The sequence below is a fragment of the Periophthalmus magnuspinnatus genome, chromosome 13 (genome assembly GCF_009829125.3).
Source record: "Periophthalmus magnuspinnatus isolate fPerMag1 chromosome 13, fPerMag1.2.pri, whole genome shotgun sequence".
NCBI classification, from domain to species: domain Eukaryota; kingdom Metazoa; phylum Chordata; class Actinopteri; order Gobiiformes; family Gobiidae; genus Periophthalmus; species Periophthalmus magnuspinnatus.
Window position 1 is genome coordinate 7,964,907 of NC_047138.1, and position 13,308 is coordinate 7,978,214.

General features: G+C 38.9%; 1 protein-coding gene across 13 annotated transcripts; it reads right to left on the bottom strand.

Moving 5' to 3' along the window:
- Window positions 1-153: 153 nt before the first annotated feature.
- picalmb (phosphatidylinositol binding clathrin assembly protein b) lies at window positions 154-12,367 on the bottom strand. 13 transcript variants are annotated; one of them, XM_033976699.2, is made up of 23 exons: window positions 11,783-12,367; window positions 8,420-8,562; window positions 8,239-8,314; window positions 8,056-8,158; window positions 7,762-7,855; window positions 7,209-7,320; window positions 7,014-7,120; window positions 6,859-6,900; window positions 5,929-6,014; window positions 5,708-5,831; window positions 5,513-5,646; window positions 5,037-5,137; window positions 4,751-4,903; window positions 4,392-4,469; window positions 4,043-4,135; window positions 3,812-3,898; window positions 3,187-3,303; window positions 3,076-3,106; window positions 2,890-2,989; window positions 2,698-2,757; window positions 2,424-2,528; window positions 1,990-2,095; window positions 154-1,415 (listed from the first exon to the last, which is right to left on the bottom strand). In XM_033976699.2, the coding sequence occupies exons 1-22, from the start codon at window positions 11,910-11,912 to the stop codon at window positions 2,003-2,005; spliced, it is 2,169 nt and encodes a 722-aa protein (XP_033832590.1). In that variant the 5' UTR covers window positions 11,913-12,367; the 3' UTR covers window positions 154-1,415; window positions 1,990-2,002. The 13 variants fall into 13 exon arrangements, with proteins under 13 accessions (XP_033832590.1, XP_055081838.1, XP_055081839.1 ...); XM_055225863.1 differs by lacking the exon at window positions 4,392-4,469 and having other exon boundaries at window positions 11,783-12,366; XM_055225864.1 differs by lacking the exon at window positions 4,043-4,135 and having other exon boundaries at window positions 11,783-12,366.
- Between the last annotated feature and the right edge of the window lie 941 nt (window positions 12,368-13,308).

The following is a 13,308-nucleotide window of genomic DNA, read 5'->3' on the forward strand; positions in this document are numbered from 1 at the left end:
AGCATTAATATTTCACTATTTATACAAATATCACCATATATCAATCTTTTGGTTTTTTTTGTTAATTATCTGTCTATCAAACACTAAATAGGCCCAAAGACTATTTTAAAAAACACCAACTGAAATATATATTAATTTGCAACAGTCTTGTAATGTTTGTGGAAGCTGCTCTTTATTTGTAAAAGAAAGAAACGACTTTATTGTCTGCTACAGATTTTAATTACATAAAGAACATTATCTGCAGCAACAAACGCAGAAGATATTCTCAAATAAATTTAGGAAGAGTTAAATTTGATTGAATTGCTTTCATATTTCATACATCTTTCACTTTGCACTTAAACAACAATTTTATATACATATAGCACCGATCAACAGTGCTTCTCAAATCCACTCTGGATCTTTTATACAATTATTTTACATCTAATCTATCAGCCTTTCCTGTAAATGCAGCAACTAGCACACTCTCACTACTGTGTGACTGTAGCATGGAAAGATGTGTGCAACATGAAGACAACTCTTTCACATTCAGAGAAAAGGCAGCCTTAAATATTCAGTCAGTGAGTCAATGGCATTCCGAGTTCAAAGCAGATGGAGCCCACTCCAAATGCGACATGTCCGGTTGGTGGATAAAAAGTGGTTGATTGATCAAAACCCTAGGCACAGAATTGACTACATACAAGTTACTCTTACTCTAACCCTTGAACTTTAAGTACAAAGGAGACTGTGAAATCTCTCGTCTAGGAAAACTTTACAAAACACAAAACTGGAGAATATTTAGTGCTCTATCATCCGCTTATTAGGTGTACTTTAATTATATCATTATTTTTACTCTACCTCTCACTGAGATCCTTGTTTGATGCTGAATCCCTCACACAGGTGTTCAGTGACAATATTTTTACCCAGACAATCATAAATAAATACAACCAGCACACAAGGAATGTCTACGTGAACACAGTAAAAAAGAACAAAAAACTAAACAGGTGTAAACGTCAGTAGCATCACTACTTTGTGACAATTAAAGTGAAAGGATGAATGCATCAAGGAAATACCCTGCTCGTCTTTCACAGTTCGCTGCCCGCTTCTGCCCCTCAGATCACGTACTCCACATCCAACCACAGCATTTCCAAGTACTTAAAGTTTATCGGCACTCAAATGTATTTTCCAGGTTACACCGTTAAAATTGGTCAGGGATCCTCGGGGGGTGGGTAGTCACTTGACATCTTGGACGAGTTACAGAAGAATGGGCGTGAGCTTTCGCCAAACGTCACTGGGACATGATTACCATGGTTTCGGACAGTCGTTGCACCATTGTGTTCCTGACATGTCTGTGTTTGGGCCTGTTTCTCTGCAGGACCAGGACATCAGCTTAGCTTCACCCTCAGAGAAACACGTCTTCAAACTCACATGAACTGCATCTGTAGAAAGGCAAGATCTATAATCAGTAAAGAAAAAAACAAATTGCTACTTAAATTGCGACTTAAATTGTACTTAAAAAGTATGTGGCAGAACAGCTGATGACGCAGATCAGCCAAGTGTTACAACAACTTGCCAACATAGACAAGGGCTGTGCATTTAATCAAATTTTTATCAAGCCTGAGATTCAGTCATTTAATAAAATGGCAAAATTAGTTTGTGTTAAATGGCACTAATTAAAAGTCTGAATTGTTTATCTTCAGGAAATTAATATTGAAAGATATTTCTTTGTTTATAAATCTGAATAAAATAAAACAAAAAAATTGGGATCGGGAATAGTTTTTTTCTCAAAGTGTCACAAACTTCAGGTGAGACAATCAAAAGCTAAACATATCACAATGGCCATTGTGTTATGTCTTAATAGTAAAAAAATAAATAATTGAAAACACTATAGCATTATTTAAAAGACCTTTGAATCAGGCGGGACAGAGAACAAGAGTGCATGACAAGATATGTTTTAATAACACAGGTTAACAAGTGTTCATGCAATGACTACAAGCAAAGAGCATGCTGTACCTAAACAGATCCTCTACAAGAAATCCTTGAGAGAGAGGTGTGCAAATGGGTCCTGTCCAGGGGCGCGGAGAGGACTCTGGCTGGAAGGACTAGAGGCTGCGGAGGGCTAATTGGGAAGAAATAACAGGAAGTACAGGACAAGAGGAGAACTAAGAGTCAGACTGAACCAGGTATGAGATTAGTATTGGAAAAGTTTAGACTGATCACACATGTGTTAATAAAAGGACATTTAGAAAATAACTGGGAGACAAAATATGGGAGATGATTCACAGTTTGTCCCTTTCTGCTCAGAGTGAAGGGTCTATTGTTCAAACTGTCATCGTCGTATTCATACAAATCTTACAGAGACTAATTATGGAGCGCATGGCAGCACAATGCATTTACTGAGTCTGATAACACTGACATCACTAGTAGTTCCAGTACTTTGCACCCACCTGAGCACTAGACACAGAGCCGAAGGGGTTGGGTGGCCGCATTACGGGCTGGCTGTACATCATCGTGGGTGGATTCATTATTCCCATTGAGCCCATTTGTGGAGGCTGCAACATGACACACACAAATCATTTTTGTCTGATGTTTATGTAACACTTCAGAAGGAAATTAACAAAGCAAGTAGTTACTAATGCAAATAATTAATACATGTTTTTATATTAATATATATCCAATGCACTGAATCTAAATATTTGTAGTTTGTTATGCCTTGCTCACCATGCCATATCCCATCATGCCTGTGGGTGTAGTGGCGGGAAAGGCCATGACTGACGGCGGCTGAAAAGACAGTTATATTACTTCACAGTAAACACCTACACTATACTCATACAAAGTATACAAATAAAACAAAGCCGCTGAGGTGGCTGAGCAATGCAAAGTAAGGACTATGCAGAACTGTCTTGTAATCACCATAGAAACAGGGTTCCAGGTTGTAGTGGGTGCTGCTTTGGGTTGCCAGTTAGTGCCACCGGTCATCCTCTTCTCTCCAGGCTGGCTCCAGTGGATGTCACTGTGCATTAAGACACTGGATGTCAGCATCAATTGCAAAGTGATGCAGTGACTTGGTCAATGCTTTTAAAGTATATTTAAACTTACTTTTTCATTGTGCCGTTGCCAATACCCAAATCTGAAAAGAAAGGTTAAATTTGTTTTGTACCAATACAACTGTTTATAGAAATTAAGATCAAAGCATTGTTTAAAACATACTGCCAACAAGGTTAGCCAATGAAGAGTCAAGGTCATCTGAGACCAGCTTCTCTGGCTGTTGATTGGACGGCTGGTTGGAGCCAGCAAGAGTGGGTTTCAGAATGCCCCCAGTAATGTCTAGGAAAGAACATTGTGTATCAGATATTGTAATACTGTTTTAAATGGATACATGTAGACAGTGCAGTCATATTTAATCTATTTCATGTTCCAATAAGACAAGCATTTCATATAAAGTATATTAAAGTGTATTTTTAAAATAAGATTAAAATTATACTTGCTTAAACATGTGTTATAGGACAAATAAAAATGTATGAAAAATATCTCTTATGCTATATCTCTAGGCACAATATTAACATGCAACATTAAACTTATCTATTTGTGAGGGCCAAACATAACTTCACCTTCCAATCTTTGTCAAACAAAGCATAAACTGTTGCAAAATTCATTGGAATTCAAGGAATGTTAGACCTCCTTGTATTTTACTTTTCATGTAGGGCTTTTATAACAAGGTAACCACTGACAACAGCTGTGTGTAAGGCCTGTCTTTGATTGCTCATGTGCAAATCACATCCACCTTACTTAAACACACTTGCACATCTAGCTACTGTAAAGACAAGAGCCTCACCATCAGTGGCTTTTGTTCCGAAAACAGACTCAAAGTCAACATGAAGTCCCCCTGCTGGCTGTTGGGGGGCATGCGGTGGAGCGTATCCTGTGAGAAATAAGAGATTTATCAGGAACACAAAAAGACAAAGTGTTTAAGAATGTCTATGACCATTAATGCAAAGGGACATAAAAGCTTTCAAGCAGAATATAACAAGTCTGTCTACAGTTGTACAAGCCCATAATACTCTACCTTTGAATAGACCTGTTACTGTGGAGGGCTCTGTGGGGAAGGGAGCTTGATGTGGGAGGTGCTGGGCAATAGATACTGGGCCACAGAAGGAGTCTAAAACACCACAAGGAGCGAAATGCAGGACAAAGAGAGAGAGCAGAGAAAGACTGTTCACAGTCCAGCCAAAGACACATCAGAAATGAAAGCAATGCAAGAAGAAAGTAAGAAATCAAAAGATTTTTGATATAAGTGTGTTGAAGAGCTAAAAGTAAGGGGACCAAAATGAAGGGATTTTATATTCTGTCCATTGTTATGAAATGACCCTATGTTTGTTAAAAACATAGGCAGAGATGGAGTTTCACAGTAGTACCTGAGACGGAGTGCTCTATCCGCACTGTGCGTTTGTTATTGGCTGTTGAGTTTGTGTCAATAAAGGGATTGTAACGATCTGGGAAATCAAAAATAGTGTTGGTAAATGAACAAAAAAATATTAGTTTAGTTGCAGTAAAATGTACAAGAAGGCTTTTTTTTATAAGGCTGGGCTATTGATCTTAAAACATTGATAACTGGACTTCACAAAGGCAACACAATATAAGAGTCAGAAAGGAAACAAGATAGGACATTCATCAACACTGGAGGTATAGTTGCACATTTACCATGCAGCTAGTCATGCTAGCAAGTGATTACAAAGGAATGAGTGAGAAGAAGAGAAACAAAATGAGTCATTACCACCAAACATTTCATGAGCAGACGTCCTAGAGGAAAAGCTAACACCGTCGGAGGACACAACAGGTAAGTGAGAGGCATCGACAACGAGTTTGGAGAGGAAAGGGTTAAGGTTTGGCATGGACTCATCTCCAGCTTCTGCAGAGGTGAAAGGATCTACGCAGGCAGAGAAGAAAGACAGAGACAGAGAGTGGAGAATGTGGCCATCAGATTTAGACAAAAACAAGAGCGGGAGAGCATGCAGAAGAACAGACGGGGCAGAACTTAGTGAGAGAGCGGTGTGTCCTACCAGCCCATGCAGACGCTGCTGGAAGCCCCCCAGAGCCTGACTGCACTGAGGCCTGGAAGGATGATGGCAAGTCGAAAAGGTCACTGTCCATCTTCACCGCTCTGTATGCAGTCACAGGGGACACATTTTCAGAGGAGATGAGAACATATATTTGCCATTATTTGTTTTTCAGTTTTAATTAGAAGCTGGGGTACCTGATTCTCAAACCTTGAGAATGAGACGTAGGTAGGATATAGATCACTAGTGTTCACAAATTTTTAGACAGACAACCTAAGCAGGGTGCATAACCCTCTCTCATCCCAAAACTTAACATAGCAACTTGTAAAAACTCTAGTTTTGCAATTGATAATAGATCTAATTTTGACAGATCTGATTTTTTTTTACAAGAAAAGAAGCAGCGGTATGACTGCTTCTTTTCTTGTTAAAAATGCACTTTTGCTATATTTTAGATCAGTAATAGTTAATAAGACACATACCCATTAGAGCAGCTGGGTGTAGAGAAGAGGTCTATGGCTGGTGCTGTGCTAATAGTGCCCCCGGTGGTGGAGACTGGTGATGTGTCTGTCGTAGAAAACGATGGCCTCTTGGAAAGTTCTTTAAGTCGCTGCTCCTGTGTGAATAAAGAAATTAATTAAATGTCACATTGCTCAAAACTTTTATTTACTGATTACCTTCAGAGCCTTAAGTCGCGCTTGCTCCTCCTCCAATGCTGCCTGCTTCTCGCGCTCATCAACTTTTGTGAAAGACATACCCGTGCTGGCCAGTGATGAGACAGCGTTTGACAGAGTGCTAGCCCTGTACAAGTAGAATTTCATGTTACTAATCTGCCTTATTTCATGTTTCATGATCATGTCACTTTTTTTTGAATGAAGAAGAAACAAGATTAGCTTACCTGCTGGCAGCAGTGGAGTCTTTCACCTTCTTTCCTTCTAAAGATGCCAGGTGCTGTTCCAGAGCTTCCAATAGGCTACTAGGAGCCTGTTTTGACACAGGGCATGTATTAATGCATGTTGTGTCCTTAAAATATGCATGTCTTTTTCCATATAACTTCAACACCATAACAGCAGTGGTAGGTAAGCACATTGGAACCACACAACACCAAACAGCCATTTATTAGTCTGGATGTGGGGTATTTTTTATTGTTTTACATTTTAATTAATAGTTACCTACCACTGGTCAATGACTGGAGCCAAAAGCTACATAAGGATGACAATACCATCTGTGTGGAATGGCAGCAATTTATCTAAAGTTGAATTGACTAAACACACAGGGTGGCCATTTAAATACTGTAGGTGTAGATGCTCTAGGACTTCAACATGACCAAAATGAACATGAATTACCACAGCAAGAGTTTTTTCCGTCAACTGTTTTCCCCCAAAATGGAGGGGACAGATTCAGAGCAGAGGCATGCAAAAAGACAACACTGAAGCAAGTCACAGATATAGAAGTGAAATGATAGTACTTACACAAACTGTGAACTAAAGTGGAAAGATAAAGGGAGAATACAGAATAGAAAGGTGGTGACAGTCAGAGGACAATGCAATTTAGCTGTGGTCAAAACGGATTTCATTCTTATAATGACTCTAAAGCAAACTAGTCTATCATCAACTGTGCTAGAATGAGAACTGTTACTATTGAAAGACAGGGTACAAACAATAGTGGAGGTGAATCAAAGGATCAAGACTGGCTGGCTACATGCAATTACGACTTCATGCATACAGTAATTTTGAATTTTATAATGTCTTTATGTTTTTGTTTGGATGTAAATTTCCTTGAACAAAGATGATAAATGATTTGGTGTGAGACTAAAACAGTTGCTTACCTGTGAGAGATCAGGAATATCACCTCGATCAATGCCTACTTGCTGTGAATAGAAAATTATGACTATGTCACTTAGAAGTACTATTTTTTGTAGATGTACTATTTTTCTATATTTTTGCATTAACAGTCAAATACAGTGGTGAAACATTTCGTTACCTCAGCTACTTTGAGGAATTCCGATATTCTGGTCATTCGAGTGAGAAACTTCTTATAAATATCTAGTCCTTCTTTACACTGAGTTTTCTTCATGTCAAAGTATTTTTCTATTTTTAATGAGAAAACAGTACATTAGCAAGCATTGTGTGGAAAAATACACCATTATGTTAATGCAGAGGTCAAAGTGAGCGTTACCCAGCAGGTTTATGATGCCTTCGTTGTAAGCTGCAAAGAGCCGGATGGAGTCTTTGAAGAGGAGCATGAAGGCTGCATTGATCACTCCATTAGTCAACTCATTGGCATTGACCTGAGGAAAAACGACCAACCATGTTTAGAAGGCACAATATACAGAAGAAGCATTCATTTTGAGAGATATAGCAATTATTTTATTTATTTGACAAGGACAGTGCAATTTTAAATAGAACCATTTCACAGATCTACCACCAATATAGTACTTCTCTGTTTGCCGTATTTTATCGTAAATCACTGCCCAAGATCATCATGTAAATAACATTATAAAAAGTATTGTTCTCTCTTAATTCAGAATGGGATTGGTGCTATTCAGTTTTATACAGGTGGATCTTTGATTACTATAGATTCTAAGACCTAATATTAACAGTAACACTATTATCATATCATTATCATTATCATATTGCACTATAACAATTTTGCAAACTCTATTATTTTGCGGTATTCTTCCTAGTCTCTACTTACAATACCAAAAACCATAGAAGGCCCTCATACTTACATTGAAATCAAGGAGTGCATCCATTTGGTTTTGAATAATGGGAATTGTCTTGAGCAGCTTCTCTGTATTCATGGTTCTCATTACACCGTCCACCCTGTGATACAGAGAGGAGATGGATGCAAAGCAGACGCAGAGATTAAGAAACACGTAAACAAGCTAAGAGGTTCATAAACATGATTTACACAGGATTCAATACAGCTTGGTTTGCACTACTTGAATGAAGGTATTATACCATAAATACCATACTACTAAATGAAGGTATGTCACAACTGAATAATTTATATGAATTCTCACCCCCTTTTAACTTTTGTGAAGTCAAAGGCAACCTGTCTATATGAAACTGCTTTCTCATTCAGGTACCGGCTATACCGCCTAATAAAGGTGGACATGTCATATCCTGTGGGGAAAAAAAAATCAATGTTTCTTTCAGCTTTTATTCATAGCATCCTGAGAGGTAAAACAAGACATCTGCCTTACCTTGTAACCCACTTTTGTCCAGAAAATTACTGAGGTTGAATAGTGTATTCCTGGAAGCCAGATATTGAACAAAACGCTACAGAGGGGGAGGAGATTCTTTAAGTCAATTAATAATAATTGTATGAGACAATGGTGTTATTACAGTTACTAAATTGTTAGACTTAGATTTTACTGATTTTACCTCATTGCCATAGACCATGAGGTGGTGTGTGGTGATGAGAGACTTGAAGACAACCACCCAGCTGGTGTTCGTGGTCCGCTCAAACAGAGAGTCGGCCAGCTGTGGGATGTTCACGTTCATCTCATTTGTACAGTGGATCAAATCTGAAACAATAAAATATTCAATTATTATACTACACTTTATCCACCCACAAGGGTCAAAAGCAAATGTCCCTCTGTGGGATGAACTGATCCAGTGTTTTTCTGTTCTGATACTGATGATGATACTTTGGCTTTAAGTATCTGCCGATACCCGATATGATGTTTTGGCACAACAATACCCAGTAAATCACTTTATTAGACCAATGTATAGACCAAAATAGGAGCCAATATCCAATCCACCAAAATGTTCAATATCACGATACCAGTACCATACTGGTGCATCCCTAAATGTGCGCAGTTCGTTTTTAGGTCAGAACTGGAAATGGGCAACTATGAGTCATACCCATGTCCCCAAAAATAAATCAAATGTTTAAGATGGGTTTAATGTAATAACCACAGAAGTCTATTTATGAAATGTTTCAAATAACGGCAAAGAATTTTGACATAGTAGTAATTATAAACGTTTTAAAATGCTACAACAACACAATTTGTTAGAAAGAAAAAGACCAAGTCCAACAAGTATCAATAGAATATTAAAGACTTAATAACCACTAAGTAACACTAAATTATTAACAATGTTCAAATCTGGGTTTCACAAAAACTAAGACAACTATTAGAAAGCTGAACAGCAGAGCACAAAAATATATAAGCAAGAACTCCTCCCTGATAGGGTCTTTTGTCAGTGTTTGCTGAACAATGATGGTAAGAACATCCATGGCCTGTCCATTCACTGTCTCTATCAGGCTGGTGGGGTAAATGGGCCTCTCTTCCTGTCCTACATTGGACAAAATGCGGGAGACTCTAAGTAGGACAGAATAACCTTCTGGAGACAGAGCATTTGGCATGGGTGGCTGAACTGAGCTTAGAAGATGACAGCAATGGTAACTCCACAGAACATATATTTTTATATATTTTTAAAACAGCATATCAATGAACACAGGGAGGGAATTTACAAACAAATAAATACGCTATCCCATATCCAATAATGTAAACACTGCCAATCCACTCATAAATACCGTAACACAAAACATATGTTACCAAGTACCAATGAATCCGATAGGTGGTAGTCAAACAATTATATGTTGAAGATAGCCATACTATAATAAAGAAACCTCAAGTGCTTTCAATGTTGATACGGCAAAGTCCATAAGTCTAAGATTATAATAACATCTGTACTGAATGGAAACATGGCTTCACTGTCTCCAGGTCCTGTGCTCCTTCAAAACAGGGCAGCTCTGTTTTACCAACCCAACAGTAGGTAACCAGGATGATACTCACTCAACTGTGCATCAATATAACATGCTAATAAGGCAGAATGGATAATTACATTGAATATCAGATTTACATTTGGCATAAAAGTACAGTACTTAGCAGTATGTTGAGATTTTTCAAATAACTTGTATACTATTTATTTTGTATTTTATCAATATGATTCATATGTTTCTGGTATTTTCTCATGAACAAATAAATTAGCATTGTGTAAATTATTGGAAGCAAATTATTAAATTATAGACTTCCATTATCGTATCAAAGAGTTATACAGTGAGCAGAATGACTGAAGCATTGAATATAATTGCCAATCGGCCTGACGAATAAAGATAACATTTGGCTGACACACAAACTTCAGCCAATGTAGAAGGGAGCCTGCATGATTTTATGACTCATGCTATTGCACTGTAACCACGAGAAGGCTGACACATCAATCACTGCTGATTGGGCTTACCTATGAGGCGTTAATCTTCTCTCTATTCTCTCTATTAACCTCCACAATTAAAAGACTAAGAACTTCACAAATGCATCAGCTTTTAACTATAGAATGACACTTAATCCAAATATGACTAAGGGTGCATTCACACTTGCACAATTACTAAATCAAAATTGGGACTAAATCCAAAATTAAACCAAAAGTAGACCAGGACTGAACCCAGACTAAAATGTGACCAAACCAAATCTAAATTAGGACTCAAACTGTGCCAACATTTTTTTTTACTAAACTGGGACTATAAACCTGGAGTAGATCAGGACTAAAAAAGGACTAGAATGGACCACACACAATTTACATTAGTCCAAGCTAAACCAAAACAGGACTTACCCAGAATATACACTTGAAAATGGATTTTAGTGTGAATATAACTTTTCTCCATGTCTGGGTGGGATTTCCTGTTATCCGCTACAGCAACCTGGGGATCGGGACCTAAATTTGGGTCCCCAACGATTTTTAAGTCATTCCAAAGAGAAGTTATTAAAAAGAGGTCCAAACTGGATTGTGTGTGAATAGTAGAGCCATGTGACTAGATTAAACCTGTGCAGTTCCATTGAGATTCTATAGGAAACATAACCATAACGTCTGGGAAATGTAATATAATCCTCCGGTATACAGCATTCAAATTTTTTCCTATTATTAAAGGGTCCTGGTGATAGCTTCATAAAATCACTTTCATTACCGACCTCATGCATTTGTGAGTGCAGATCAATAAGATGTGCAGTAAGTACACACAGACAGCACTACATACACAGCATTTTATAAGACAAGATTGTAAAGAATACTATTTGAAACTTAAGGATATGTCTCCTCTTACACACATGAAACACAACACCATTTCACCTTACAAATGACAGTTAAACAATATGGTTTGGGGCCTGTATAACATAATAGTATGGGGCCAGTATAACATAATAGTTTGGGGCCAGTATAACATAATAGCACTGTTACTTCTGAGTCAATCACAGAGTTGCACTGCTGCAGGACAGGTGCAAATAAAAAATGAGCAAACTAGGCTATGAGAACGTGAAACTAGGTTATAATGTGTGCAGATTTAAATCTAATCTGCACAGATGTTTTAATTTAAAGGACATGTATAATGCACAGAGGTGGATATTCAGGAATAAAGAAAACAGAAAACAGATTTGCAGATTAACAAGCAGACAGCTAGCAAACAAGACTTAGTAAGCAATATTTAGCAGTAAAAACTACTCCACATAAATTAAAGTGTTATTACATGTAGCAAAACGTGTGTCAGTTGTATAATAGTCTCCTGAACGCATAGAATGAAATAATAATGAAATAAAACAGTAGTAAATGTGACAGAGCTAGCAGTAGCATGTAGCCTGGCTGAGGCTTTGAGGCCTGGCACAATCACAACCGACACAAATCGGGACACTACATCCCGTAAAACTGAAAATCTGCGGTAAAATCAATAGTACTGAGTCATATGATACTCACAGTCCAAATGTTTCTTTTTCGGGCCCATGATTTCGTGTGTAGTTGCCTTGCACACTGTTTTGGACACAGCGGATCCCGTTACACTGTGCTGGGCTGCAGTGATCCGGTCCGTAATGCTCTGCCCCGACATCTTCGCTCACTTCAGGGAAAATCAGATACTACTACAATGGTAAACGGTGTGTTGATTTGTCGTAAGAAACCTCGATGGGCTCTAACATCAACCCGAGCTGTCCACCGCCTCCGCTGCTTTGTCGGACCCCGTCTCCACCTTGGATGGTCTCAAATCTGGACTGGGCTGTGACAGACGCGCACCAGGCGAGGGCGGAATGAAGACGATCTGCCGACAACAAAAACAAAATGCTGTGATGTGTGTATCCGGTTAGTGTTTGACTGGAAGGCGCTGACAGCTGGCTTCACTCCGGTCAAACTGTGCCCCTCTCATCCCGAAGAAACACGGCGGACCCCGGCTGATCACTGCTGCTTCCGCTCATTCAGCTGCCGCTACTCGCCTTTAAACTCCGCTGCACAGGAGGGAAATGGCGACGCCGCCCGCACAGCCCGAGTCTGATTATAGCAGCAGGATGCTCACATACAGCCCTATCATACAGCTCTATGTGGGGCAGGTGAGCAGCTGACCGCACACAGTCTGAAGGCAAACAGCAGCAAAAGAGGCCGAGCCGCTGGTGCGCAGACCAGAGCTTTGAGCGTGTGGACGCACAAAGACGAGCGCACAGAGGCCTGTCCATCTGCAGATGTTTGGAAAGATGGTGAAACACTTTAATGCGTGGTTTTAATGCAAGATAGCAGATAAACACAACTAAAACAGGCTATGTAGAAACTTGAACTTGATAAGACAACTGTATTATTTTAAACTTCCCCTGTGATCACAGTCAAGTTCAATGGTTCTACTCATGGTTCTCCAAATTTCATCATCAAAACGGCCTATGTTATCTATGTTTAATGTAGGCTGCAATTCAGCCTTTTTATCCTGTGTATTTCTGGGCTCCCCGTGGACCCAACGCTATATAAGAAACAACATCATCAAGTGACAAGTTATAGACAGTTGATCGAAATAGAGTTTAGTTTGCAAATAACACTGGCCAACTATATGAGCTGGAAACATACAAAACAGATCTACAGGCAACAATGGACAGAGATACAATAGGCCATTATAAGCTAGAGCCTATGCTGTGCCTCAGCTGAAAACAGGTAGGGCTGGTGCTATATCTCTTGGAGCACAGGGGGGCAGCACAGGGTTGAGTTTATAAACACCCCTGGCTTGTTCACAGTCAGCTTATGGCATAACCTATTGAATGAAGAGGCATAGGCATATGTTATAGGCATATACCCTAGGGATAAATGGAGCATACAGATTGTAAACGCAATTACAGGCCAAAAGAAAAAGATCAAGTATTTTCTTTTTGGTTGGGCTGTACCCGAAAGGCACTATACAATGGGACGGTTGCAGGCATATGGCTTTTTACTGGGAAAACTTTTTTATAGTTACAAATAAACCTTCACATATG

Coding starts and splice junctions, on each gene's coding strand:
- picalmb (XM_033976699.2), bottom strand. CDS start 11,912: ATGTCGGGGCAGAGCATTACGGACCGGATCACTGCAGCCCAGCACAGT. Junction 6,901..7,013: donor AATTCCTCAAAGTAGCTGAG/GTAACGAAATGT, acceptor TTCTATTCACAG/CAAGTAGGCATTGATCGAGG. Junction 2,096..2,423: donor GCTCTGTGTCTAGTGCTCAG/GTGGGTGCAAAG, acceptor CTTCCCAATTAG/CCCTCCGCAGCCTCTAGTCC.